We start from the raw sequence: 27582 nt of genomic DNA on the forward strand, positions 1-27582 counted from the left end.
AGGTGACTCTGCATCACCAGATGGTCAATATCGAAATCAGATTGATTATGTCCTTTGCAGCCAAAGATGGAGAAGCTCTATACAGTCAGTAAAAACAAGACCTGGAGCTGACTGTGGCTCAGATCATGAGCTTCTTGTTGCAAAATTTCGGCTTAAATTGAAGAACGTAGGGAAAACTACTAAACCATTCAGGTATGACCTAAATCATATCCCTTATGATTATACAATGGAGGTGAGGAATAGATTTAAGGGATTAGACCTGATAGACAGAGTGCCTGAGGAACTATGGACGGAGGTCCATAACATTGTTCAGGAGGCAGCAACGAAATCCATCCCAAAGAAAAAGAAATGCAAGAAAGCAAAGTGGCTGTCTGATGAGGCTTTACAAGTAGCTGGGGAAAGAAGGGAAGCGAAAAGCAAGGGAGAAAGGGGAAGATATACCCAACTGAATGCAGAGTTCCAGAGAACAGCAAGGAGAGACAAGAAGGCCTTCTTAAATGAACAATGCAAAGAAATCGAGGCGAACAATGGAATGGGAAAGACTAGAGATCTCTTCCAGAAAATCGGAGATATGAAGGGAACATTTTGTGCAAAGATGGGCATGATAAAGGACAAAGAAGGCAGGGACCTAACAGAAGCAGATGAGATTAAGAAGAGGTGGAAAGAATACACAGAAGAACTATACAGGAAAGATCTGAATGTCCCTGATAGCCATGATAGTGCGGTCACTGAACTTGAGCCGGACATCCTAGACAGTGAAGTCAGGTGGGCCTTAGGAAGCATTACTAACAACAAAGCTAGCGGAGATGACAGTCTTCCAGCTGAGCTATTTAAAATCCTAAAAGATGATGTTGTTAAAGCGCTGCACTCAATATGCCAACACATTTGGAACACTCAACAGTGGCCACAAGACTGGAAAAGGTCAGTTTACATTCCAATTCCAAAGAAGGGCAATGCCAAAGAGTGTTCAAACTACTGTACAATTGAGCTCATTTCACATGCCAGCAAGGTTATGCTCAAAATCCTACAAGCTACGCTTCAGCAGTATGTGAACCGAGAACTACCGGAAGTCAAAGCAGGGTTTCGAAGAGGCAGAGGAACTAGAGATCAAATCGCCAACATTCACTGGATCATGGAGAAAGCAAGAGAATTCCAGAAAAACGTCTATTTCTGCTTCAATGACTACGCTAAAGCCTTTGATTGTGTGGATCACCACAAACTGTGGCGAATCCTTAAAGAGATGGGAGTACCAGACCACCTTACCTGTCTCCTGAGAAATCCGTATGAGGGTCAAGAAGCAACAGTAAGAACCAGACATGGAACAACTGATTGGTTCAAAATTGGGAAAGGAGTACGACAAGGCTGCATATTGTCGCCCTGCTTATTTTACTTATATGCAGAGTACATCATGAGAAACGCTGGGTTGGATGAATCACAGGTCGGAATTAAGATTGCCAGGAGAATTATCAACAACCTCAGATACGCAGACGATACCACCCTAATGGCAGAAAGCGAAGAGGATCTAAAGAGCCTCTTGTTGAGGGTGAAAGCGGAGAGTGCAAAAGCTGGTTTGAAACTCAACATTAAAAAAACTAAAATCATGGCATCTGGCCCCATCACTTCCTGGCATATAGAAGGGGAAGAAATGGAAGCAGTGACAGATTTTACTTTCTTGGGCTCCAAGATCACCGCAGACGGTGACTGTAGCCATGAAATTAAAAGACGCTTGCTCCTTGGGAGGAAAGCTATGGCAAACCTAGGCAGCATAGTAAGAAGCAGAGACATCACCTTGCCGACAAAGGTTCGTATAATCAAGGCTATGGTTTTCCCAGTAGCAACATATGGGAAGAGCTGGACTATAAGGAAGGCTGAGCGCTGAAGAATTGATGTTTTCGAATTGTGGTGCTGGAGAAGACTCTTACGAGTCCCCTGGACTGCAAGGAGGTCAAATCAGTCCATCCTAAAGGAAATCAACCCTGAGTGCTCATTGGAAGGACAGATACTGAAGCTGAAGCTCCAATATTTTGGCCACCTAATGCGAAGAGAAAACTCCCTGGAAAAGACCCTGATGCTGGGAAAGACTGAAGGCAAAAGGAGAAGGGGACGGCAGAGGATGAGATGGCTAGATAGCATCACGGATGCAATGAATATGAACCAGTCCCTGTTAACAGTCTTGCTGCCCTATTTTGGCCCAGCTGAAGTTTCTGGACCATTTTCAAAGGCATATAATGCAAAGACGTATAATGCATTACAGTAATCCAGATGATTGGTTATCAGAGCATGGATAGCTATAGCTAGGCCATCTCTGTCCAGATAAGGGTGTAGTTGGTATATCAGCCTAAGCTGATAAAAATGTGCTCCATGCCACTGAGTCCACCTGTGCTTCAAGTGACAGTTCTGGGTCCAAGAACACCCCCAAGCTACGAACTTGATCCTTTAGGGGGAATTCAGCCTCCTTCAGAACAGGATGAAAATCACCTAACAGGCAGACAAACCACCCACTAACAATACCTCCGTCTTGCCTGAATTGAATCTCAGTTTAGTTAAAAACACCTTGAAGGCACCAAGTCGGGGAAGGCCAGCCTATGTGAACTCTCTTAATAGACACACTGGAATGATAATAGCAAGGGCGTTTTGTGTCTGAACAATCACCCTGAAGTGATGTCACTTAATCAAACCTAACCTGAGCGTCTGGTATAGATTCAGAGCGATACTAGATGTGATGTTAAATGTGTCTTTCCATCTAATGTGTGGTTAAAAAAAGGAAATAGTATCAGGTAGGGGGGTGTTGGGGAGCTAATAATCATTGGGATCACAGCAGGTGTGGAGAGGAAATGTAACCTTTCCCTGCTGTGGTCTTGAGGAAAATCCGTCCTCTGAAGCTGATATTTGCTTTCAGGGGAAATTTGCCCAAAGTGCATCCCTCATTCTACAAATACATCTACATACATCTACATACATTAGCATTAGCATTAGTATTAGCATTCTCATCTCATTCTATAAATACATACATGTTGTTATTGAAGTTGCCATCAGTGTAAATGGCAGTTGATGAAGTTTAAGAGGACAGGTCCCTGCTTATCTAAAACTAAACACAGGAAACAACAGAGGAAGGGAAAGGAGTCTATGTACTTGCCTTTGACCCCTTCATGGATCACTGCCTTGTTGTGGCGAAGGGGCTTGCGTAACTCAGTGAAGCCATAAGCTATGCCGTGCAGGGCCACGCAAGACGGACAGGTCATGGCAGAGAGTTCTGACAAAATGTGGTCCACTGGAGAAGGAAATGGCAACCCACTCCAGTATTCTGGCCAAGAAAACCCCATGGAACGTATCACAAGGCTAAAAGATATGATGCCGGAAGATGAGCCCCTCAGGTCGGAAGGTGTCCAATATGCTACTTGGGAAGAGCAGAGGGTATTTCCAAGTAGCGCCAGAAAGAGTGAAGCGGCTGGGCCAAACCCGAAAGGACACTCAGCTGTGGATGTGTCTGGTGGTGAAAAGAAAATCCGATGCTGTAAAGAACAATATTGTTTAGGAACCTGGAATGTCAGATCAATGAATCAAGGTAAGCTGGAGGTGGTCAAACATGAGATGGCAAGATTGAACATCGACATCTTGGGAATCAGCGAACTAAAATGGACAGGCATGGGCGAATTTAATTCAGGTGACTATCATATCTACTATTGTGGGCAAGAATCCCTTAGAAGAAATGGAGTAGCACTCATAGTCAACAAAAGGGTGGGAAAAGCAGTACTGGGGTACAGTCTTAAAAATGATAGAATGATCTCAGTACGAATCCAAGGCAAACCATTCAACATCACAGTAATTCAAGTCTATGCCCCAACCACTGAGGCCGAAGAAGCTGAGGTTGATCGGTTCTATGAAGACCTACAACACCTTCTAGAACTAACACCAAAAAAAGATGTCCTCTTCATCATAGGGGATTGGAATGCTAAAGTAGGAAGTCAAGAAATCACCGGGGTAACAGGCAGGCATGGCCTTGGTGTACAAAATGAAGCAGGACAAAAGCTAATAGAGTTTTGCCAAGAGAACATGCTGATCATAGCAAACACTCTTTTCCAACAGCACAAGAGGCGACTCTACACATGGACATCACCAGATGGTCAATATCGAAATCAGATTGATTATGTCCTTTGCAGCCAAAGATGGAGAAGCTCCATACAGTCAGTAAAACAAGACCTGGAGCTGACTGTGGCTCAGATCATGAGCTGCTTCTTGCAAAATTTCGGCTTAAATTGAAGAACGTCGGGAAAACCACTAAACCGTTCAGGTATGACCTAAATCATATCCCTGATGAATATACAGTGGAGGTGAGGAATAGATTTCAGGGATTAGACCTGATTGACAGAGTGCCTGAGGAACTATGGACGGAGGTCCGTAACATTGTTCAGGAGGCAGCAACGAAATCCATCCCAAAGAAAAAGAAATGCAAGAAAGCAAAGTGGCTGTCTGATGAGACTTTACAAGTAGCTCATGAAAGAAGGGAAGCGAAAAGCAAGGGAGAAAGGGGAAGATATACCCAACTGAATGCAGAGTTCCAGAGAATAGCAAGGAGAGACAAGAAGGCCTTCTTAAATGAACAATGCAAAGAAATCGAGGAAAACAACAGAATGGGAAAGACTAGAGATCTCTTCAAGAAAATTGGAGATCTCAAGGGAACGTTTTGTGCAAAGACGGGCATGATAAAGGACAAAGAAGGCAGGGACCTCACAGAAGCAGATGAGATTAAGAAGAGGTGGAAAGAATACACAGAAGAACTATACAGGAAAGATCTGAATGTCCCTGATAGCCATGATAGTGCGGTCACTGAACTTGAGCCGGACATCCTCGAGAGTGAAGTCAAGTGGGCCTTAGGAAGCATTAGTAACAACAAAGCTAGCGGAGATGACAGTATTCCAGCTGAGCTATTTAAAATCCTAAAAGATGATGCTGTTAAAGTGCTGCATTCAATATGCCAACAAATTTGGAACACTCAACAGTGGCCACAAGACTGGAAAAGGTCAGTTTACATTCCAATTCCAAAGAAGGGCAACGCCAAAGAGTGTTCAAACTACCGCACAATTGCGCTCATTTCACATGCCAGCAAGGTGATGCTCAAAATCCTACAAGCTAGGCTTCAGCAGTATGCGAACCGAGAACTACCGGAAGTACAAGCTGGGTTTAGAAGAGGCAGAGGAACTAGAGATCAAATCGCCAACATTCGCTGCATCATGGAGAAAGCAAGAGAATTCCAGAAAAACGTCTATTTCTGCTTCATTGACTACGCTAAAGCCTTTGATTGTGTGGATCACAACAAACTGTGGCAAATTCTTAAAGTGATGGGAGTACCAGACCACCTTACCTGTCTCCTGAGAAACCTGTACGAGGGTCAAGAAGCAACAGTAAGAACCAGACATGGAACAAACGATTGGTTCAAAATTGGGAAAGGAGTACGACAAGGCTGCATATTGTCACCCTGCTTATTTAACTTATATGCAGAGTACATCATGAGAAATGCCGGGTTGGATGAATCAGAGGTCGGAATTAAGATTGCTGGGAGAATTATCAACAACCTCCGATATGCAGACGATACCACCCTAATGGCAGAAAGGGGAGAGGATCTCAAGAGCCTCTTGTTGAGGGTGAAAGAGGAGAGTGCAAAAGCTGGTTTGAAACTCAACATTAAAAAAACGAAGATCATGGCATCTGGCCCCATCACTTCCTGGCATATAGAAGGGGAAGAAATGGAAGCAGTGACAGATTTTACTTTCTTGGGCTCCAAGATCACCGCAGACGGTGACTGTAGCCATGAAATTAAAAGACGCTTGCTCCTTGGGAGGAAAGCTATGGCCAACCTAGACAGCATAGTAAGAAGCAGAGACATCACCTTGCCGACAAAGGTCCGTCTAATCTAAGCTATGGTTTTCCCAGTAGTAATGTATGGCTGTGAGAGCTGGACTATAAGGAAGGCTGAGCGCCGAAGAATTGATGCTTTTGAACTGTGGTGCTGGAGAAGACTCTTACGAGTGCCCTGGACTGCAAGGAGGTCAAATCAGTCCATCCTAAAGGAAATCAACCCTGAGTGCTCATTGGAAGGACAGATACTGAAGCTGAAGCTCCAATATTTTGGCCACCTAATGCGAAGAGAAAACTCCCTGGAAAAGACCCTGATGCTGGGAAAGACTGAAGGCAAAAGGAGAAGGGGACGGCAGAGGATGAGATGGCTAGATAGCATCACGGATGCAATGAATATGAACTTGAGCATGCTCCGGGAGAGAGCGCAGGACAGGAAGGCCTGGCGTGCTATGGTCCATGGGGTCACGAAGAGTCGGACACGACTGAACAACAACAACAACAACTTGCCTTTGAAAAGCTGCGAATGGCAATGATTGAAATTTTGTTGCTGTCTGTTCTTTCTTTCTTTCTTGAAGAAGGCAACGCATGGAAGGAATTAGGGCCCAATCTGAAAGTTTGTTCTGAAATATATTTTCAGTGGCATTTTATATGTTTTCATAATGACCACTAGATGGTACTGGTGTGCTGCATTTATTTCCTTGTACATTTTTGATTTTCCTTGTTTTCCTACTGTTTAATTACATACAACTGTTTTCTTTTTCTGATTTCGTATAACTTTTCTCAAACTCTTATCAGTGTAATGTAGGAACTGGAAATAAGGAACTGGGGGCTCTGCTGAGCCCTGCAAAAGCTCCCCTTCCTCCAGCCTCCCCGTGTATGATACATCATAGCTGCTCTCTCCTACATGTGAGCTGAGACATTAGCAGACAGGAGAGAGCAGCTGATAAACAGGAATTAGTTAAAGAGCCTTTGGAAGCTTATGCAGGAGAGTCTATCAGTTTAGAATATAGCTCAGTTACAAATTAGTTGCCAAACAGAGGCATGGAGGCATACTACGTTTTTGTTTTATTTATTTCCCACTGCTACTCATGTGAATTAGCATTTGCTTGGCAGTCTGATTTGTAAAGTACTTTGTCATTTAATAAAAATCCTAACTATCAGGCTGAAGTACCTGCCTGTTTGCTTATGGCAAGGAAGAATTTCCTGCAGTTGCTGAGGCAGGGAAGCTTATGTAAACAGAAACGAGTTCATTACTTTCTTTTAGGGCGCAATTCTATGCAGGTTTAGACAGAAAGAAGTCCATAGCTGGCTGGGGATTGCTGGGAGTTGTGGGACTTTTTTTCTGTCTAAACCTGCATAGGATTGCGCCCTTGGGCAGTCAATGGGTCCATAGATGATCAGAAGCATGATTTGTGTGGCAGGCGCAAATCAACTTTCCGTTCTTTTCTTCCATATAACATGATCTTACGTGACAGGATTTCACTTTCCTCAAGGAAATCGCCTTCAAAAATATTGCTATTGGTGATTCATTCACTAGTGAGGGCCCCATTTACACAGCTGAACGACTGGTAGCACCCATGTAGTTTGATTATGTAAGCCCAAACGTCATCTTTTTAGCAATAATGGCTATATCAACGCCTTTTACTCAAGCAACCTAAGTTTCTATAAGAGGGTTACACCTACTAGTCTTTTCAGAAATAAAGCTTACTATTGTTTCTAGCAAGTAAACCAAAAAAGACTGCATCAGAGCTGGGATGTGCAAATATTACTCTTGGAAAACAGGTGGCAAGACAGGGTGCATATATATATATATATGTGTGTGTGTGTGTGTGTGTGTGTGTGTGTGTAGCATCTTAGTAACTTCTAATTTTGTAGGATATAATCCTATGCATGCTGACTTGCATGTGAGATTCACTGAAAATGGTAGGATTTTCTTGCAGTAAATGTGGTAAGGTCTGAGGTAATTAGGAAGTTACATGTAGTTAATATACAGCTACATGGACTTAAAGGAATGAAAGCATAGCTTTTCTAATGTTTACCTATTTTTAAAATTAGTTTCGTGTGAATGAATTTGGTGCTCTGGAAGTGATCACTGATGAAACAGAGATGGAAAGTGTTAAGAAGGCCACAGCTACCACAACTTGGATGGTGCCAACTGCTCAAGAAGGTCAGAACAGTGATATTACCTTGGTTTGTGTATTACCGCAGTCATAGAAAAGTCATGTTTTCCAGCTGCACAGGCAAGAATAAAATGTCTGAAATTTTAAAAATTTGTACACTGCAGCCAGTTAAACTCTGCTTCTGCACATTCTGGTTTTAAACAAGAAGAGTTTGCACATGTTCCAGAGGGCCAAACTACATGTTATGATTATGTTTATTTTAAACCAAAACAGTGGGGTGGGGGTTCCAGGGAAGATCAGGACCATGGGAAGTGGGACAGGGAATGCTGCACTCCTGACGAAAAGCCTTCCCTCCCCCCAAAGATACTATTTGTATTAGGTGGAAAGCTCCCATTGGTACCACTTGAAGGTTTCCTCCCAATGCAAATATCAGCTGAGGGGAGCTGCTATTCGCAATCTCGCTAGTACCGCCATCCTCCCTCAACCCTTGTAGTTCACTCCACCCCATGCTCCTATACATCGAGAAGAAATGACATTAAAGAGTGTCCTGAACGCATTCACAACCATTATTATTATTACTTCAGTCTTGTGCAAGTGTACAGATTCAAAAATGTGCTGCTGTGAAATTTCAATTATTTTCCCTTCAGGGTTACTTTGCCATGAAATGTGCAATAGTTGTATCGATCTACCTCACTGCTCTGTATATCTGACAGCTGACAATGGAGACCAGTGGAGTGAAGCATAACGTGGGGGAGCTGCCAGCGGCTGCAAAAAAAGGAGCTTTGGGGCGGGTGTAATTACTGAGGGAGTACTTTTTTTTTTTTTTTAAGAGTTCTCTAGCAAGGGAAGCCCTGAAGTGGAGGATGAAATTGACATCAGCAAGCAGATATGTGGTCTGGCACGCTTGCATACTTGCACAAAACCCTGAAAAAAAAATTTTTTTAAAGGTTGTGAATGTGTTGCTGTGTTCATAACTGCTCAGAGAATTATTTCCATTGGGTGATCTGATGCAGGGGCAGGGGGAGTTTTTCTTGGGAGCCAGCAACCCTGGTGGACCAATTTCAGAAAGGGTGCTGACATAGGAAACAAGGAGTTCTGCCACAAAGGCGCTTGGGATACATGTTGGTAGCGGGCAGGAGGACTGAAGGGGAAACAAGCCATGGCACACTGCAGAACGCCTGATTATCTGTCAGGAATAACATGGGTTAACGATAGGGATGGCGGAGAATTTCTCCACGAATCTCCGGGAGGCCGAATGCCAACGCATTCGCCCCCCCGAAATTAGTGGAGAAATGGTCCGCCCCCCCCGGGATGGGACTTACCTTTGGCGAATGTCCCTGGTGCTGGTGGCTCCCGGCTGCCGTTCGGCGGCGGCCAGTCTTCTGACCGGCTGCCGCCGCCGCCATTTCCAAGTAAAAAAAAAAACAAACTCAAGCAAACGTGATAGGCTACGTAAAGATTTACGTAGCCTATCACAGCTAGATTTTCAAAAAACGCCATGATAGGCTACGTAAATCTTTACATGGCCTATAACGGCTGACTTTGGGAAAAAAAAAAAAAGCACGTACGCAAATGGTGGCACCCATGGGCGCCGCCATTTGCGTTCCTTATTTGGGCACGTGTAGTCTACGTAAACATTTACGTAGACTACAGCGAAAATAAGGGCAACGCAAATAGTGTTGCCCTTATTTTCGCCGTAGTCTACGTAAATGTTTACGTAGACTACACGTGCTCAAATAAGGAACGCAAATGGCGGCACCCATGGGCGCCACCATTTGCGTACGCGCTTTCCCCCCCCCCCCAAAGTCAGCCGTGATAGGCTACGTAAGGATTTACGTAGCCTATCACGGCTGACTGCAGGGACGCAAACGGCGGTGGCTACGGCCGCCGCCATTTGCGTCCCGGCCGGCAAGGAGGATTCACGGCTGGAGGGACGGGGCACCTCCCCCCCAGCCAGAATTTCAGCCGGAGGGACGGGGCACCTCCCCCCCGGCCAGAATTTCGGCGGGGAGGGATGGGGCGCCTCCCCCCTGCCAAGAATTTTGGGGGGAGGAACGGAGCGCCTCCCCTCCACCGCGAAGCAAGCTGCGGGACCAGGTAAGGGACTTTCATCCATCCCTAGTTAGCGAGCAAACAAGCAACCTACAGTGGCTTATTCACAGGGTGGCTTAGCATGTCATGCAAACTCGCCCATTATCTTTAATGTGAGCTTCCATTCTTGAAGTTTGAAAGGTAGATAATGTAATCCTTTTAATTTTCAAAATTCTAAAGCTTGCAAACCACTTGATAGCAGTTAAAAGTAGAATGGTAGACTGATATTGAGTAGGCTATATTAGGTGAAGCCAATAAGGTTTTTGTAAAGTCTTAGCACAGATAGCTGCTGGGAAGCCTGAAGCACTTTTTCAAAGCAGCATGAATGTGCATGAATGATTTTTTAAAGGCTTGGACAATCTGCAGTGGTATCTTTTGCTTCTCATGGTTTACAGATAGGTCTGATATTTTTCACTTGTACAAACTTAGTTCTCTTTCCACTGTGTAGCCTTCTCAGAGAAGACAGAAGCACCACCAAAATTGAAGGAAACTACCACAGTGGATGGACGCCATTTCTGCGAAAACTGTTTTCCCTCTGGAACCACAGTAGAGTTTGTAGCTGGAGAGAGATCTTGCAGCCAAAAATGTGCTGATCAGTTTAAAAACAAGTAAGAGTTGCCATAACACATGCAAAATAACTTGATATCTAGTGTTAAATGCTGCTACAGTATAAGAGAACATTGAGGCAGCATGAAAAAATAAAGCTACTTTGTTGGTGAACCAGCTGACTTTAAAAGAAAATACTATCAATGTTATATTTTATTGTCTAGTTACTGCTGTTTTAGCCTGTATGTCTGGAGAGAAATAATATTTTTTTGCAACTGTAATGGGAATACTAAAGGTTCTGTTAAATAAAACGTGGTGGATGCTACCTAGAGTTATGTAAATCATTGAGGGCTTTGCCAGGGGCTTCAAAGAGCATGGACCTTTACTTTCCATCTCATGGAAGCACTATTTTTTCCAAGTAATTACCAGTTCTTGCTTATGGACCATTCTGTATAGTTATAGCACAATCCTATGCATGTATACTTCATGCCCTTCTATGGGACTTATTCTCAGGTATGTGTATATAGGACTGCAGTCTTAATATTCAAGTATGGGATCTATCTTTGTTAGTATCCTTCTTTGTATATGGTGAAAACCAAACAGAAATCTATCTCTCCTGTCTAAGCAGATAGAAAGGTGTGAAACTATTTGCCTATGTAGTGAATTTAACACCAGAAGAACTAGTGTGGAGTCAGATCAGGTGTTGAACTATGTGCTGTTACATGTGTAAAGTCCTGTCAAGTATAGAATAAAGGGCAGTTTTATTGTTTCTTAGAGTAGGCCCTACATATATTGGGCAACTTCGGTAGACTTCTCACACCGGGAAATTAGTATCAAGCAAGCCCCTATGCATATGTTAACAATTGCTAGCTGTCTGACACTCATAAGGGTGTAATCCTCAAGTCAGCAGTTACACAGCTGCCTAAAGCACATGATGTTTTATCTCACTGAGGAGATGGAGAGGGTTCCCCTACCCCCCATTTTGGAATGTTGGGATCTCTTAGTCATACGAGGGGTAAATTATTTCCCTGCCTGTGATGTTTGGAACATGTTCTAAAATATTGGAAAAGGTTATAAAGGATTGGGCCAAGGCCCAACCAATTTGGTCTTGCCCCATGGAGGAAAATGTGCACAACCAGCCTGGAGAACTTTGGTCCTAGGAACAACATTGCATATGCAGTTGATGGGGACCCTACAGTCCGCTATGATGAAGGTGCCAGCTTCATCAGCTGAAGAAATGTGTGAGCTTTATTTGCACTTTTATTCTACATCCATTTTCTATCAATAAACTGCCATTCCTTTCACAAGTGGTCTAGTTTCATCTTGGTAATCCAAAGAAACTATTTTGACTGGGCCCTGAGTAGATCAGACCTCCATATTAATGCAGCTTAGATCATCCCCCCTGCCCAAACCTTTTTTTGACTCATGGGCATATTGGAATTTTGAGACCATGTCATGAGCACTGTCACAAAATGGCTGCCATGCAGGCCTGCCCATTCACAAAAAATGTCTGCTGCCATGGTAGATATTTGCGCTCTCTCTCTCTCTCTCTCTCTCTCTCTCTCTCTTGCTCTCTTCAACAGTCAGCTTGCCACCCCAATCTTTCCCAGCACATACACAGACAGACAGACAGAAAGAGAGGAGGGGTTGAAAACTAGACCCAGACAGAAAAGGAAAGAGAGGAAGGCAGTTTCTGTCTTAGCTCTGAGATCACTCCCTTCCCATTTCTGAAGCAGGAAGGCAGTGAATGATAGAAGGGGGACTACAGAGGTTTGTGGGTGCTTTGTGGGTAACGTTGTGCCAACAGGTATCACATTGGGGACCCCAAGCCTAGGTTGTATAAAGGTTCTATTTAGGTGCAATCTCAGTACATTTTAATTATTTTAACAACTCTTAGTTTAGGGCATATATTAATTTCAAAATGAAGAACTTGATTTAAATCAGTGATTCAAATCAGTACAGCTCAGTACAGTTCCTCTATTTCATTAACAAATACAGCCCAGCTCATCACCAATTAATGCATATTGCATGCTTGCTTCCACTGTATTGTGTGTAAATTTGAGCAATCTGTTTTACTGTAACTTTTCTCACCCTCAATTATTTTCCCTTCAGTGTTTCAGTGGTTTACAGCATTTCAGTTGATCATTCCAGTTGCATTTGTCAGCATTAACATTTTCTAGTTATTTCCTTTCTTTAAGGTGCCCTGAAGTCTTAAAGCAGTTCAAAAGCATTGCTCTTGATGACAGATAGGAAGGGCAATACTTAAAACATGCAAAGCCTGTTCAGTGAATGCTGCCAACATTTTCCTTTGCAGATTCTATAGCAGGGATGCGCAGACTTCAGGTTTACAGGATCACCCATAGATCAACCAGAAGATTTTGATCTACCTTTTGCCCACTCCTCTTCTATTGTATATCTCATGTTAGCATTTGTGGCACTTGTCATGGGTAATCTTGGCTTTGCTTTAATTTATTCTGAAAAATCATTGGGTGGTGTTGTTGTTTTTACACAATGGAAGGAAGGAATGTAGTCACTATAATGTCATTCTTGTCCTAGAGAACAACAGGAGAACAAAGACATATCAGAATTCAATGAAGAAGACTGTTCTAAGGATGCTCAAAAAAGGAAAACCAAATTACCTATAAAAGGAGAATATATGGAAGACAGAGACAAGAAGGACAAGGAAACAGTTAGTATAGCCCTTTTGATCGGCTGGAAGGTTAAACCAATCTGTAGCTGTAAATACACACACACACATTAGTTTTGCATTAATACAAATAGTGCTTGTGTTTAAGCGCTTGTGTGCTTTCTTCAGGGTACATGAAATGCTTAACTCAAGAATAAACAATATAAATGGGATCCTGTCTTTTAATTTGTATTTAACTATTCATGGTGTGTGTCCCAGTGAGATTGTGGCCACACGTGATCCATTCTTATCTTTCATGAGCGTGGTGATGTGCCAAAGGGCGTATCTGGAAAAAGAGGGAGCAAGTTTCCTTCCCCAGTACCCTAGAGCTTTCAGAAGCATTCAAAAGGGGTTTTCATATATTGGTGACTGACTGTTGTTTTTTTTAGATATTAACTGTTCTTTATTTCATTTCCATTACAATACATATACAGTATCTATCTGTACAACTTTGTTCAACAAAGGCGTAATAAATTGTACAACAACTTACAAGTTATCTTTGCTATTAACAATGATAAGATGTACATATTTTATTCTTAAGAACAAATATATAACTGAAACTAAACTTTAGCTGCGATTTTTATGTTTGAAAACATGCATTACAATGTGTTAAAACATATACCTTCTTATTTGTTATTTTAATCATGTATAGTACTTGTGTTCTATGATAACCACAGAGTTTTGTAGTAAGAGGGAACACTATTGTTTCCCTGCATTTGTATAAGCAATACAACTGTACCATTCTTCCATAAAACTGTCCTTTTTTCTTTGTCCTTTTGCTAATTTAATATTATTTGTCAATTTTTCTAATAACACAATCTGCCATACTCTGTTGTACCATTCTTTAAGTGAGATTCCTTTTAGATATTTCCATTTTCTGGCTATCAACTAGGGATGTATGAAATACCCACCTGCTGTTCCGGGGGGGGGGGTGTCCATCCTTCCCCCTGGAATCCTCGCTGGCCGGCTCTGCTCAGCGGCAGTTCCGCGGAGCTGCCAGCCGGCTCTGTAGCACCAGCGATATGACCACCATTGCCGTACCGGTGGCTGAGGCTGAGTGACTCCAGATGGAAATGGCATCCGCTACAGCATTTGCGGCCATAAAGGTCTTAGATTAAGCTAAATGCGGCCATAAATGGCCGCATTTAGCTTAAACTAAGGGCTTTATGGCTGCATTTAGCTTAATCTAAGACCTTTACAGCCCCAAATGCCGTAGCGGACGCCATTTGCGTCCGGAGTCACTCAGCCTCAGCCAGCGGTATGGCAATGGCAGCCGTATCGCTGGCGCTACGGAGCTGGGGGCGAGGGCAAGGAGGATCTGGCCAGGGAGGATTCCTCAGGGAGGCGGAGGTAAGTGCTCTGTTCCTCCACGGGGTCCATGGAGGAATTCTCCGCCATCCCTACTTTCAACAATCTAGCTGTAGATTGTTAACTGCTGGATTGTTTAGCCCCTAAACAAACCATTGGTCCCGGTTCACATGTCACGCTCACAACCTCCAATTAGTCTGATTGCAGAAACAGGGAGCAGCTCTTAGGCACTGCACATCCCTGCGAATCATGGGTTAAATAACCCACAATTTGCTGCTGTGCTGTGCGAACCTGGTCAATGGTACTTATTTCAGAATAAACATGCAATGGATTACACTGGAAATGTTGCAGAGTACATGTGACAAAACAATAATTATGAACAATCTAAAAAAAAGTATTTCAAAAATGTATCTGCTACAAAGTTATTTAAATTAAGCATACTTTAATTCTGCAATTTAGGAGGAGAACCCTGAAGGAAGGATACTAAGAGTCTCTCAAAGAGCCACACGGAAAAGGAAAAGAGAGATGGCGATTTTAAAACAGAGTAAGTTGATACGTGACTCACTGTCAGGATAAAGTTTTCATCAGTTTCTCAAAGAGACTCCTCACCTATGTCATGGTAGCAAACTGATTTTACATTTTAAGTGTACATATAATCATCTTCCAGGCACACTAAAATGTAATTAATTTAGGAAATGAATCCTTTGTAGAAAAGATTTGTCCTTCATTGTACCACTGGTGATAATTTCCACTGTATTTCTGATCTATATAGTATTGCATTGTGTTTCCTTATTTTCAATCAGCTGTGCAATCTTAATCTCCATTTGTGAAGCTGTATACAGCAAATGTTCTGTATTTCGTAAAATAAAAGATTGAAGGGCACCATCCTCCAAGTACTTCCATTTTATTATCTGACCAAATAACTTCCATTATGCTCTAGCTTTGTTTTACCGTTACACAGGGGAGCTTTACAGAAGAAGTATAAATGAGATTGAGATAACTGAATAGCTTGAATGCTGGCAGTTTGTTTTGCCTTTGTGAGATCTGTTCAAATAGTTTTTGATAACTTGCGTGTTCTCAAAAGCAGAAGTGAGCCCTCGCTTAGTGTCCCCTGGGAGTAATTTCATAGCTAAACAACATACTGAATGTTAAGAAAGATTTATAGAAACCAGTAATAAATAATCCAAAGAGATGCCTAAAGTAGTGTAAAACTATTGCCACAGAGCTGGATTGTTAGCAAAGTGGCTTCATATAGCAGAGAAAAACAACAGGATTAAGAAGTATTGGTTCACTGCATAACTCTCTGCAATATGATCTGTAATTTGCACATTGGCAATAACTATCCACCTCTGCTAGCTACGTATTAATTAACAGTGAGCAAGATGTAGCTCTGCTCTTTACCCTAATGTGGTAACACTGAGATCAACCATAGATTTAAAGCATACAGCAGGATATTATAAGAGAGCTATAGTTGGTACAGCTGCTACCATTCATTGTTCTATAATACTGTGGCTTGTGTAGATTATTTGCAAAGTGTTTACTTTATAATTTTCTTTCAATTCTTTAACTTTTAATTCCAGCTTTAATGTCAAAGGGAAAGAAAATGTGGAGTTGGTCTTCATATTTAGAAGAAGAGAAAGCTACAGCAGCTCCTCCGAAGATTTTTAAAGAGGTATGCTGTCCTTTAAAATCCTTACAGATAGCCTGACTCATATACTTCACTAGATAAAGGTGTGTTGAAGAAATTTGACATGGCCATTTTCGCTGTCTTGCTTATGAAACCCAAGGACAGTTCACATGTGTTATTACGTTTTATGTGCTAGAGGTTGAAAGTGTTCATTAGATTAGTGTGAGTTGAACTGGTCTTATGACTTGCCCAGATTCAGTCTTGTTAGCTGTAATTTTGTGATAGACAACTGCACAAGAGGCAGGGCTTTTTCAGTGGTGGCAGCATAGCTGCCCTTTCAACTGGGTTGTGTTTGCGATCCCGCCCCCATCCCCCACTCTCTTAGACAGCAGTTGAAAATCTACTTGTTTCAGCTAGCTTTTTAGCTGCCCTGTTTTTTAAGATGCTGTAATATATGGGATTTTTCTACATGAGGCTTTAAACTCGCCACTTTATTGAGGCTTCTGCTTCTAGATTCTTTGTGGGATTAAGATCAACTCCTTCACACGTATCTTTTTCTGGGGTATTTCTTTCTCTGCCTTTCTATATGTTCCATTACACAACCCCTAGGTGGCACCGTGGTATAGCAGAATTGTGTAAATACACCAGGGTTTCATGTGGCCATTAATTGAAATAGCAGATTTGTCTTATTAAAAAAAACACCTCTATAACGGTTGCAAAGCATGGGAGAAGCTCCTGGAGGATGACAACATCATGTAAGGCAACTGCAAACTACCATTAGTGAGGAATCACAAGTGCACAATAAATGCCTCGTGTAGAAAGGCTCATGTTGTTGGATTTTCAGCTTTAAACTTAAATTTTTGTGTTTTATTATTGAGCTTTTGAGTTGTATCCGGTGTTAGTCCTATTTAGAGTAGACCTATTGAAATTAATGAGACCTAAGTTACACTAACATTGGATACAACGCTATTTTTGTTTCTTTTTGTATGCTGCTTTGAGTGTGAATGCCGAAGAGCAGGATATCAGTACATTGCTGTTGTTATTATTGCATGTAATCTGGAAGAAACAAGTGTGAAAGTGATTTGTATGTCTCATATACTTTCTTCTAGGTTTTGTTCGATAGTGGAACTTACATGCACATGTTCCCCCACATTGGGAGCATGTGTGTCTTCCCTATCATGTGTACTTAAGGTATTCATGCAGTGAAATATACAAGTGGTTCTGCCTCATACGTTGGTTGTTGGCTATGCCAGGAGCACACATACTGTGCCCACTAACTCTGTAACATGTGAAAGTTGCCCTCCATCACAGATTGTGCTGAAACAGCTAGACCAGGCATAGGAGCAAGTTGTTAAAACAGCTCAGAATAAACCAGGAGCAGTTTACCTCCAGGGTAGCTTATAGCCATAATAGTTTGATAATAGTAGTTGAGATTTCTGTCTTTGATGCTTTTAAAATAAGTCATCTAGTATTTTTGTTTAAATCAAGGAAATAAGCTTTTTATCTTGAGCTATAGAACTTAAACAGATGTAATTTTGCAAGAAATTCAAGCAGTTTGGATTTTCAGCGTAACTTATTTATAGTAATTTCTGTAAACAATTTAGTTCCAAATGATACTCTTTATATGAAATAATTCTTTGCATTTTACACATCTATTCCTGGTGCTATTTTAATATGTGTACAGGTGGTATAGATTAGAATACCATACAGTATAATTAAGCTGCCATGAATATAGTTGACAGATTTATTGAGATTTAGTGAATGACCTGGATTACAATGAGCAGTAGAAAATGTTGCCTGGTGCTACAGTTCTGTACACAGTTGAATACACACAGATTCCACATATTTTGACAGGATCAGTTATTGTAGTTTTGATTACTTTCAACATCTGGAGGGAAACTTTAACTGCACTTCCATTTTTGATATGGCAGTAATTTTGAATCCTGAATTGGTTAGCCTTGACTATACTTAATGTTGGAAGTGAGATAATGGTTAACATCAATTAAAATTGACAAAGGGGTGGGATGCCTTTGGTTCCTAGAAGGGAAGGACTGAGGGAAAGTGCTGCATTATCCTGCAGCCTACTCACAACTTCTTAGTTGAAGATAAAGATACCTCTGCATCAGCCCAGAGGTTTTAAGAACATAAGAGCCATGTTAAATCAGACCAAAGGCCTATCTAGTCCAGCATTCTATTGCTGTGGTGACCAACCAGATGCCTATGGGGAGCCCACAAGCAAGACATGAGTACAATAGCACCCTTCCATTGGTGTTCCCCAGCAACTGGTACTCAGAGCTGTCAGGATTGAGCCCAGGCCCTCTGTTCTAATTTTGGACTCTGATTCAGATTCAGAGACAGAGTTAGAAGAAGCCCAGCAAATACAGGGTGTGAGGGAGGAAATTCCCCAAGACTTCTCAGCAGCCAGTGAAGAAACTTCCCATGGGCTTATCTAGGAGGGCCAGGCTCAGAGATCCTCTTCCCCCCTCCCCATGGGAACCCAGGCTTTGTCAGAGGGAGCCTCAGGATTGACAGATGCTGGAGCTCATCGCCAAGTTAAGTAGGCAGCGTTAGGGGGAGGAGGTGGGAGGCTTCACACCAGATTGGCTGCCTGTCAGAAGTTGGTTTGGGAGGGGCCTCCCTGAAGGCAGGAGCTTGGAAAAAGCCAGCCAAGCATGGTGGGAAACCAGTCCGGAGTTGAGAGGCAACTCATTTGCTTTCAGTAGCTCTCTTACCAAAAGATTTACTTTGCAAATTAGGCGTAGAAGACAGCTCTAAGCTTTTGTATTCGCTTGAGAGGTGAAAAAGTGCTATTAGCTGAATAAAGAGTTTGTAGATTGCACAGCTTGTCTCTGCTGCCTCAATGCTCAGCAGGAGGGGTTAGCATCCATGACAGCAGGCATACTGGAGGTAATATGTAGCCATCATGACTAGTAGCCATTGATAGCCTTATTCTCCATGTATTTGTCTAAACGCCTTAAAGCCATTGAAGTTGGTGGCCATCATTTCATCCTAGCTATGTACTATGTGAAGAAGTACTTGCTCTTATCTCTCCTGAATCCCCCTCTATTCAGCTTCATTGGATGACCTCAGGTGTTCTAGGATTATGAGAGAGGGAGGAAAAACGTCTCGCTGCCCACTTTCTCCATACCATGTATAATTGTATACACCTCTACCATATTCCCCTTTCTTTTTTCTAAGCTATAAAGCCCCAAACGTTGTAACCTTTCCTTGTAAGGGCGTTGCTTCAGCCCCTTGATCATTTTGGTTTCTTCATCATTTTAACCTAATTTTTATTATGCCAAAGATTGAGGTTGTATGCACATAAAGAAAAGTTACATCAGTATTCATTAATTGTTGTATCTTTTCCAGGAACTAAAGGGAATCTAGAATTATGTTTATAAGATTATTCCTGCAAAAATTACATAGATAATCTTTTCCACCTTCACTTCTGCAGACATATAAACTTCAGAATGTGGTTAACTTAAAAAATACGTCCTGTGAGGATCAGACATTTTATCAGAATCAACACTTTGTTTAGCTTCACGCAGGAAATTTTTCATTTTAGTATCCAATTGTGCTTTAGCATCCAATTAAAAGTTCAAGAACGAGTCCAAAGGTACAAATTTGGTGTAACCATGGTACAAGTTTCTCACATCACCATCAGACTTTTCCTGTATATGTATTGAAGCACTAGTATTTGACCCAGAATTCCCCATATTGGATGTACAGCTGGGAAGGAAAAAAAGAGCAGGCTGTGTACAAGAATGAGTGGTTTTTATGGTTCCCATGTTCCCTTAGGGCATAGTCCATAGGAAGCCCCCAAACATGGAAGCTTCCAAGATTTCTGTGCCCTGCCAGGCTGAAGCCAGCATGGCAGGAGAAGTGGCGGAGGTGATCTTTGCCTCCCTGTTCTCCGATCTTTGATTTTTTCGCTAGACAGGCTTTTCAGCCCACCTAGTAAGAGTGCTTTGTAGGGGAGGGAAAAGGCTGGAGAAGGCTCAGGATAAATGGTATCCTGGCCTCTCGAGTCTCCTCCCCTCCCACTGGATCGCCCCTTTCCCCCCTCTCCAAGGTCGACTTTCCAACCTTGGAGTGGCAGCCAGCACAATTTGTGCTGGCTGTGATGGGATGGGAGAGGGGTGTCAGATAGCCGACTTACCCTTCCAAGTTCGGAGCGCTGTCTCCGACCTCAGAGGGGGTAATCCAAGCCATCCTATGGTCTCTGGGACACTCGCCCAAGGACCGTGTAATTACTATCCCTATGACTGAACCCAGGTGATAGTATGAATGACATCAAAAGTATTCTTAGCAGCAGTGTAAAGTATAATAATTGTGCATATGGACTTGGAAGATGAGAGAGAGAGAAGAATTACACAGAGTAGTTGTTCTGGGGGAGAGCGCTAAGCACAAGGAATATCCAAGAAAAACTGACTCTCCTTTGTAATACAGATTTTGATATTCTCATTTAGCAAAACCATACAAGAGTTGTTCATACATTTTAACTTCCATGTAGGTTTGCTAAATAACTGAACACCCAGGAGTTCCCTGTCTGATTTTAAATAAATAAGAGCTGAATCTGTTAATAGGAGGGCAGTAAGATCCTAATCCCCTTGGAATATTTGCCCATCTTTGTGTCTTTTAGAAATGTTTATACCAAAATAACAAAACATGACATTTTCCTTCTAGTATCAGTCCTTCCCATACAACAAAAATGGATTCAAAGTTGGAATGAAACTAGAAGGAGTGGATCCCGAGCATCAGTCAATATATTGTGTGCTTACAGTAGCTGAGGTGAGTGCCAGAACTATAATAAAAGAAGCTTAATTTTAAGTAGAGATGAATTCCAACTGGAGTCAATGGGCAGTATCTAACGGGGATGCTCTACTTATGCAATTGACATAGCACTAGCATAAGCTACCTCTAGTGCAATGCCAATAGCATAAGCTGGCTCAACTGGAAACACTTTGCTCCAGCTTACACTATAGGTGTTGCACTAGAAGTCACTTACACTAATGCTACGTCAATTGCGCAAGTGCAGCTGCTCCATTGGATACTGCCCAATAAGAAAATAGCCCCATCAAACTATTAAAAGCCTGATGGTGGTGATAGGAAGTTATAGATAAGAACTTAAGAAGAGATCCATTGGATCAGACCAAAGGCCTATCTAATCCAGCATCTTGTTTCCCACAGTGGCCAACTAGATGCCTATGGGAGGCCCATGAGCAAACTATGAGATCAATAGTTCTCCTGCTGTTGTTCCCTAGCTACTTGTATTCAGAGGCATGCTGTCTCTGATCCTGGAGTTACCGTATTGCCATCATTTATTTATTTTACAAAATTTATATACTGCTCTTTATTTCTAAAAAAGTATCCTGAGTGGTGAACAGTAAACCAAAAAAATAATCTAAATGCAAAGTATTAAAGACATTGAAAATCAAGTTATACAGTACAACCATGGCTGGTCGTTCAGGGAATGCGTGTTTAAATAAAAATGTCATTGGCAGATGCCAAAAACAAATCTCAGTTGCTGACCATCACTACATCTTGTGGTAGCATATTCTATAGTATAACTATCCACTGTGTGAAGGAAAACTTCCTTTTGTGTGTCCTGACTCTCTCACCATTCAGCTTCACTGGATGACCCGGGTTCTAGCATTCTGAGACAGAGAGAAAAAAACTTATCTCTAGGTGATAAATTCCTGTCTAGACACCACATGTGCTGCAGGATGTATTGAGCATATATACATGGCTTATAAATGAGTTTATAAATCTTGGTGTCTTTCCTTTTAACTTGGTGTCTTTTCCCCCCCATGTCTGACATTCCTCTTTGGCTTCTGATTACTTCCCTTTTCTGGATAATAAGAAAAGCTGTCTCTGTGCACTAAACTACAGTATTATGTTTGAGAATTCTTAATTCTGATTGCACCTCTGCTACGGTTAAAAAATTGTCTTTTTTGGCTTATACGTAAGTACACTTTTATTCACCTGTACACTTCTGGCTACTATGGTTGTAGATTTGTGGCTACAGAATAAAACTTCACTTTGATGAATATCCAGATTGTTATGACTTTTGGCTGAATGCTGATTCTTCAGATATTCACCCAGTTGGTTGGTGTGAGAAAACAGGACACAAGCTTCATCCACCAAAAGGTACTACCTTGTTATTTATTCCAAGATTTGTGAAGTGTTAAGTAATTAATTTAGCTTCAAACTGTATAAAGTCAACAAACTGATGTTCTTATGTTGAGAGAATTTGGAGCCCACAAGTAGAATTAGAATGCAGTGGTTGTGGAAAAGAAAATATTATTTCTTTTCTATTCATGTTTTATTGTATTATAGAAAATGATTAAATTAGCATATGAAACTCCAGTATCTAAAATTTTCCACCTTTTATGACCAAAGGCATTCTGTTTTGGCCTGATGTACAATGGTGGGAAAGTTATGTACACGCATGTGTGCATGTATACACCCCCTCACACACTCACATGAAATAGGGGAGCCTCCTGGGTCTATAGCTTTTCGTGTGCGTATCAGTCTGCATAGCTTATTACAGGTTTTTTTCCTATTGCAACTTTCACGCTTATTATACATTTCTATTTTCTAAATTGACACTGACTGGAAAGAGACTGATCCATCCCTCTCTAGTCAAGTCCTGGGGGGTATAATAATGATGTTTCGTATGATAGACATGAGCTTAAATTAGTGGAGTTGGTCCATGCTTGTATACGTTTGTCATTTGTATCAGATGCCTTTCACCTAGTACCCAAACTTCATAACAATATCTTCATTTTTACTGTTGCACCTATTTGTAGCAGTGGTACTCTACTCTCCTTTGTAGAGTTACAGAACTTACATAGCTTATGCTGTTCAGTCTGGTTTTTAAGGCATTGAGAAAAATGGTAGTGGCATATTCTGTTGTTGTTGCAAGTTTTGTAAAGTAAAGTTTTTTAGGTTACCCAAAGTAGATTTGCTAGTGATGACAAGGCTATAAAATCATCTTAAACACTCATTTAATTATTTTATTAAAAATAGAAGTATTGCTTTTGCATTTGATGTGATTGTATCCTGTAATCCTGTTTGATGGGTTATGTCACAGAACAATGGAGTAATTCTATATGCCAATAGCAATGATACTCCCAACAACAAAACACCATAAAAATCCTGCAGTTGGAAACTGGAAAAGAAAGTTACTCCTGAAAGGAGAATAATTTGTAAATTATCAGGCTCTGCCTATTTTATTATTTAAGAGTGCAATCCTGCAACCAGTTTTGTACAGACAGTCAGGATATGTTATAAAGTATTCTGGTTAACATGTGTGTGTGTGCAACCTCATACCTCAACACATCTATAAGGGATCTTTTAATGTTGAACACTGGACACTGCTAAAAAAAACCCTGGCACCTTAAGGGTTATGGGAGTCAGAGACCACAGATTAAATATTGAAAGAATAATTTTGTTTATGAAAGGAAAATTAGAATCATACATTTAAAAGAGATTGCAGTTGAAAAGCAATTTGACAATGTTAGAAGTCAGCAGGCATTTCAAGTCAGCAATAAGAGCTCTAACAGTTCACTAGATACACCACCATACATAGAAAATCATGTGTGTGAAATAATGGTAGGCTTCAGCCATCATGACTTCTTCTCCCCCTGCCCCTGTGCATGCGACCGCCAATTGCATAATTACTTGCAGTGCAGCACAGGTTGCCTTGTCATCCGAACCCAGGGTGCTGCGCGCTGGGGGTTGCTTCTTTCCCACCCTACAACCCACGACTTGCAATAGGGGTTGCAGGGTGGGTAACTAGCAACCCCTACCATGTGCTCACATTGTGGGTAATTATGCAAATGGTGGGGGCAGGGGGAGAAGCTACAATGGCTTCTTTTACCCCCCTGATCATCCAAACACCTTCAGTGTGTGTGTGTGCGGGCGTGTGTGAGAGAGAGTGACCGGGTTTGCATGATCATAGAGGGGGAAAAAAGCCATGGTGGGCTGTTTTAGGGTTATGGGGTGGCTTGTTAACCATAGTAATGAACCACCCTTGCTGGGTTTGCACAACACAGCACACCACGCCAGCAAGGGTAATTATGCAAATTCCCCCAGCATGAACAGCAGGGAAATGAGCCATCGTACCTTATTTCCCCCTCCATAATCATGCAAACAGGCCCATGTGTGTGAGAGTAGCAGATTTTAGGGGAAAGGAGCAGTAGGAAGTTTCAAAGGCAAGGAGCCATGTGTTCAGGCTTTTGGTGAGAACAAGGTAATTGGGTCGGGGGGGGGGGTGACAAGAGAAGAAAGATCCTTTGAAAGTGCCTGGCAGGATTTTAAGTGAAAGTAGGAAGATGGAGCTTGCCTCTCCAGTTGCTCAGCCTTATGCTCCAGATCTTCAACTGGTGCATAACCTGTCAAATTGGACTTGTGGCGGTACATGTGGCTGGTGTCGACAGTGTTCTGGCCAGTCAGCTCAGCTGGACCATGCTGACCTCCCATGAGTAAGAGTTGGACAGAATGGTTCTGAACAGCCTCTTCTTGCTTTGGGGGATGCCAGAAATCAACCTTTTCATCACAAGGGAGAATACAGTTTGCACAACATTCTGTAGCAGAGCGGACCTAAGCCCAGGCTCTGTTAGTGATGCTTTCCTGTTTCAGTGGACAGGAGCGCTCTTCTACCTGTTTCCCCCATTTCCACTGATGACCACAGTCCTGGCAAAGCTCATGATGGATGGCACCTAGTGCATCATTGTGACACTGTGGTGGCCACGTCAACTTTGGTTCACCTCTCTAATCAGGGTGGTGAAGGGTCAGTACCAACAGCTCCCATTGTATCCATCTCTCCTCACGAGAGAGAAGGGCCGGACCCAACAACCAGACCTAACAACCTCTCCACATGACAGCATGGACGGTTGGGTGATGGACACCACTTCAGCTCCGGTGGCGATCCAGAGGATTGTCGATGCCACCCACAAGCCATCTATGCAGCATTCTTATTCAAGAAAATGGGCTTCTTTTTCTGCCTTTGCTCATGAGCAGGGTTTTCACCCATGCCACTGCTCTTTGCACCAAATTCTCCAGTTTCTTTTATCCCTGTTTGAGAAAGGACTCAAACTGTTGTCTCTCAGAGTTTACTTCTCTGCTGTCTCTGCATTTCACCCTCCTGTTGAGCTGTTGTACAAGCTGGCTGAGTGCAAACTGTCTGTTCCAGTCTGACCTCACTCTACTCATGCAGTATTGACATCGGCTGCATTCATCAGGGAGTTTGCCATCCCTGAACTGTGCTGCGCTGCAACCTGGTGGACACAGTCCACTGTTGTAAACTTTACAGACTGGATGTTTGGGGTAGAGCTGACTGTACTTTTGGTCGTGCTGTCCTCTCCTCTATATTGTAATAGGACACTGACCTATCTCCGTTGTAAGTTATCTTGCTGTTTGCCCATATGTGTGGTTCATAGAGACTATGAAGAAGAAAGACAGGTTGCTACTTGTAACAGTAGCTCTTCGAGAGGTCATCTATGGATTCACACAACCCACTCGCCATCCCCTCTTTGATGTCATACTCGAGTTCGATGTTGAGTACTGAAGGTATTTTTTGTATAAATTTCTCTCAGTTACGAGGCCGCAATGTCCGTCTCAAGGAGCTGAGGGAATAATTAGGAACCCGCTAGGGACATGAGTACTAGGACGGCAGGGAGGAGTTACCGCCAAAATTCCTCAGCCGTAAAAGCTTCCCGAATCGAGGCTCTACGGAGGCACAGAGCCCATATGTGTGAATGCATAGATGACCACTCAAAGAACAACAGTTACAGGTAGCAATCTGTCATTTCCTTGGGCAGAATAATTAGGAGTAAGGATACTATTTTTCTGAGACAACTGTTTGAAGCATATAGGTCTGAGTTTAATAAGTCAAATAAAAGATTCCTGTTTCCTGATGACTCTACCACAGCTATGTTCAGGGTACTTGAGAGGTTTAAAAAGGTGTCAGCCTAGAGCAAACTGACCAGTATTTTTTCTTCCTCTTACTTAAGCAGAAAGTAAAAAATTAACATCCTTTTGAAAGAAAGGGAAAAAAGGTAGGATATAAATGTAATAATAAAAAAAATACTGCTTGATAGATCATCTCTGTGGTTGGTGCTTTAAGGCAAAATTTACGGTTTTTTCAAAGTGATGCTTCAGGCATAGACTACAGTATGAAAACTAGAAAAATGTTGGGGTGTTTGGTAACAATATACAACTCTGACATGGTATAGGCCTCAAAACTGCTTTAGACATTATGAGTTGGTTCACATATAACACCAAACCATGCTTTGGCATTACATTCATCTTTAATAAACCTTCTACTCATGCAGTCCCCCGTTCTTTTCATATTCTGTTTTAATCAGTTACTTCCGCTGTTGTGGAAACCACAGTTTGCAGTTACAATGAAACCATAAAAGAGTAGTTTGCGTGGTTCCTTTATACCAAGACTGCAAATCAAACCTGACAAATTGTCTAAGGGATCCAACTTACTTCTGCTCCTTGAAAAGATGATAAATCCCAGACTTTGCATCTTGTTGGTTGCAAGAGCTGAACAGAGTTCATGAGTACGTGTTATCTGCAGATACTATCTATGCGCTTCATCTCTTTGCTAGAGAATAGAAAGTTGTGGCTCTTGAAGACAAACAGAAGACTTAATTTAGTTTCTCTGTCTTGGCAGTGCTTTCAGGAGAAGCATTTGTAGCCACTGCTTTTGCTTTCCAGATGAGCATGGAACTTACAATAATATTCCAAAACAATATGTTTTTTTAAAAGTTACATTTCCCCCCATTTTATTCTGGGGATGGATGATTTGACAGATAGTGAAAATGAGTTGGAGTACTAATAGAGGCAGCTGCAATTGACATAACTGCACCTCAAGTTTAATGAATGTTTTATCTTCTTTCTCATTCTCTTTCATGGTCTTCTTCAGGTTATAAAGAAGATGAATTTAATTGGCCCACATATCTGAAGAAATGTAAAGCTCAAGCTGCTCCTAAATCCTTGTTTGAAAACCAAAACACTGTAAGTTTTCTCTGATTATCCCTGCTTCTCTGCTGACAGTAGCTTTTGGATAATATGCTGATATCCTTGGTCCTCCTGAAAATACAATGTGTTTCATCAATATAATAGGTCTCAACTCCTTAAGACTAAAACAAGGGAAAGAATAAAAATGTTTTGAATAAAATGTTGGTGGCACATGTAAGTAGGCAGGCCACTAAGTCCTGCCTGGAATAGTGCTTTCATTTATGGATGAGAGGCGCCATCTAGTAAGTTCTGCTTCGCATGAATTTGATAGCAGTACACTGCAGAGTAGGTATGGCTATCATCTGTAAATGCCA

At 41.9% G+C, this 27582-nt stretch overlaps 1 protein-coding gene across 11 annotated transcripts in view; it reads left to right on the forward strand.

Annotated features, from left to right (window-relative positions):
• Positions 1–27582, forward strand: part of L3MBTL3 (L3MBTL histone methyl-lysine binding protein 3) — a 107416-nt gene that overhangs the window by 31769 nt on the left and 48065 nt on the right. For all 11 annotated transcript variants that reach the window (XM_084827499.1, XM_084827493.1, XM_084827492.1 and 8 more), the window contains exons 3-10: positions 7912–8023; positions 10516–10675; positions 13170–13302; positions 15067–15151; positions 16188–16279; positions 20921–21025; positions 22249–22384; positions 27174–27265. In XM_084827499.1, coding sequence (XP_084683625.1) covers positions 7912–8023; positions 10516–10675; positions 13170–13302; positions 15067–15151; positions 16188–16279; positions 20921–21025; positions 22249–22384; positions 27174–27265 — 915 coding nt within the window. The remainder of the gene's footprint in view (positions 1–7911; positions 8024–10515; positions 10676–13169; positions 13303–15066; positions 15152–16187; positions 16280–20920; positions 21026–22248; positions 22385–27173; positions 27266–27582) is intronic.

This window comes from Heloderma suspectum, chromosome 1 (genome assembly GCF_057233095.1).
Source record: "Heloderma suspectum isolate Gila_16-S chromosome 1, 16-S_ref, whole genome shotgun sequence".
Taxonomy (NCBI): Eukaryota; Metazoa; Chordata; class Lepidosauria; order Squamata; family Helodermatidae; genus Heloderma; species Heloderma suspectum.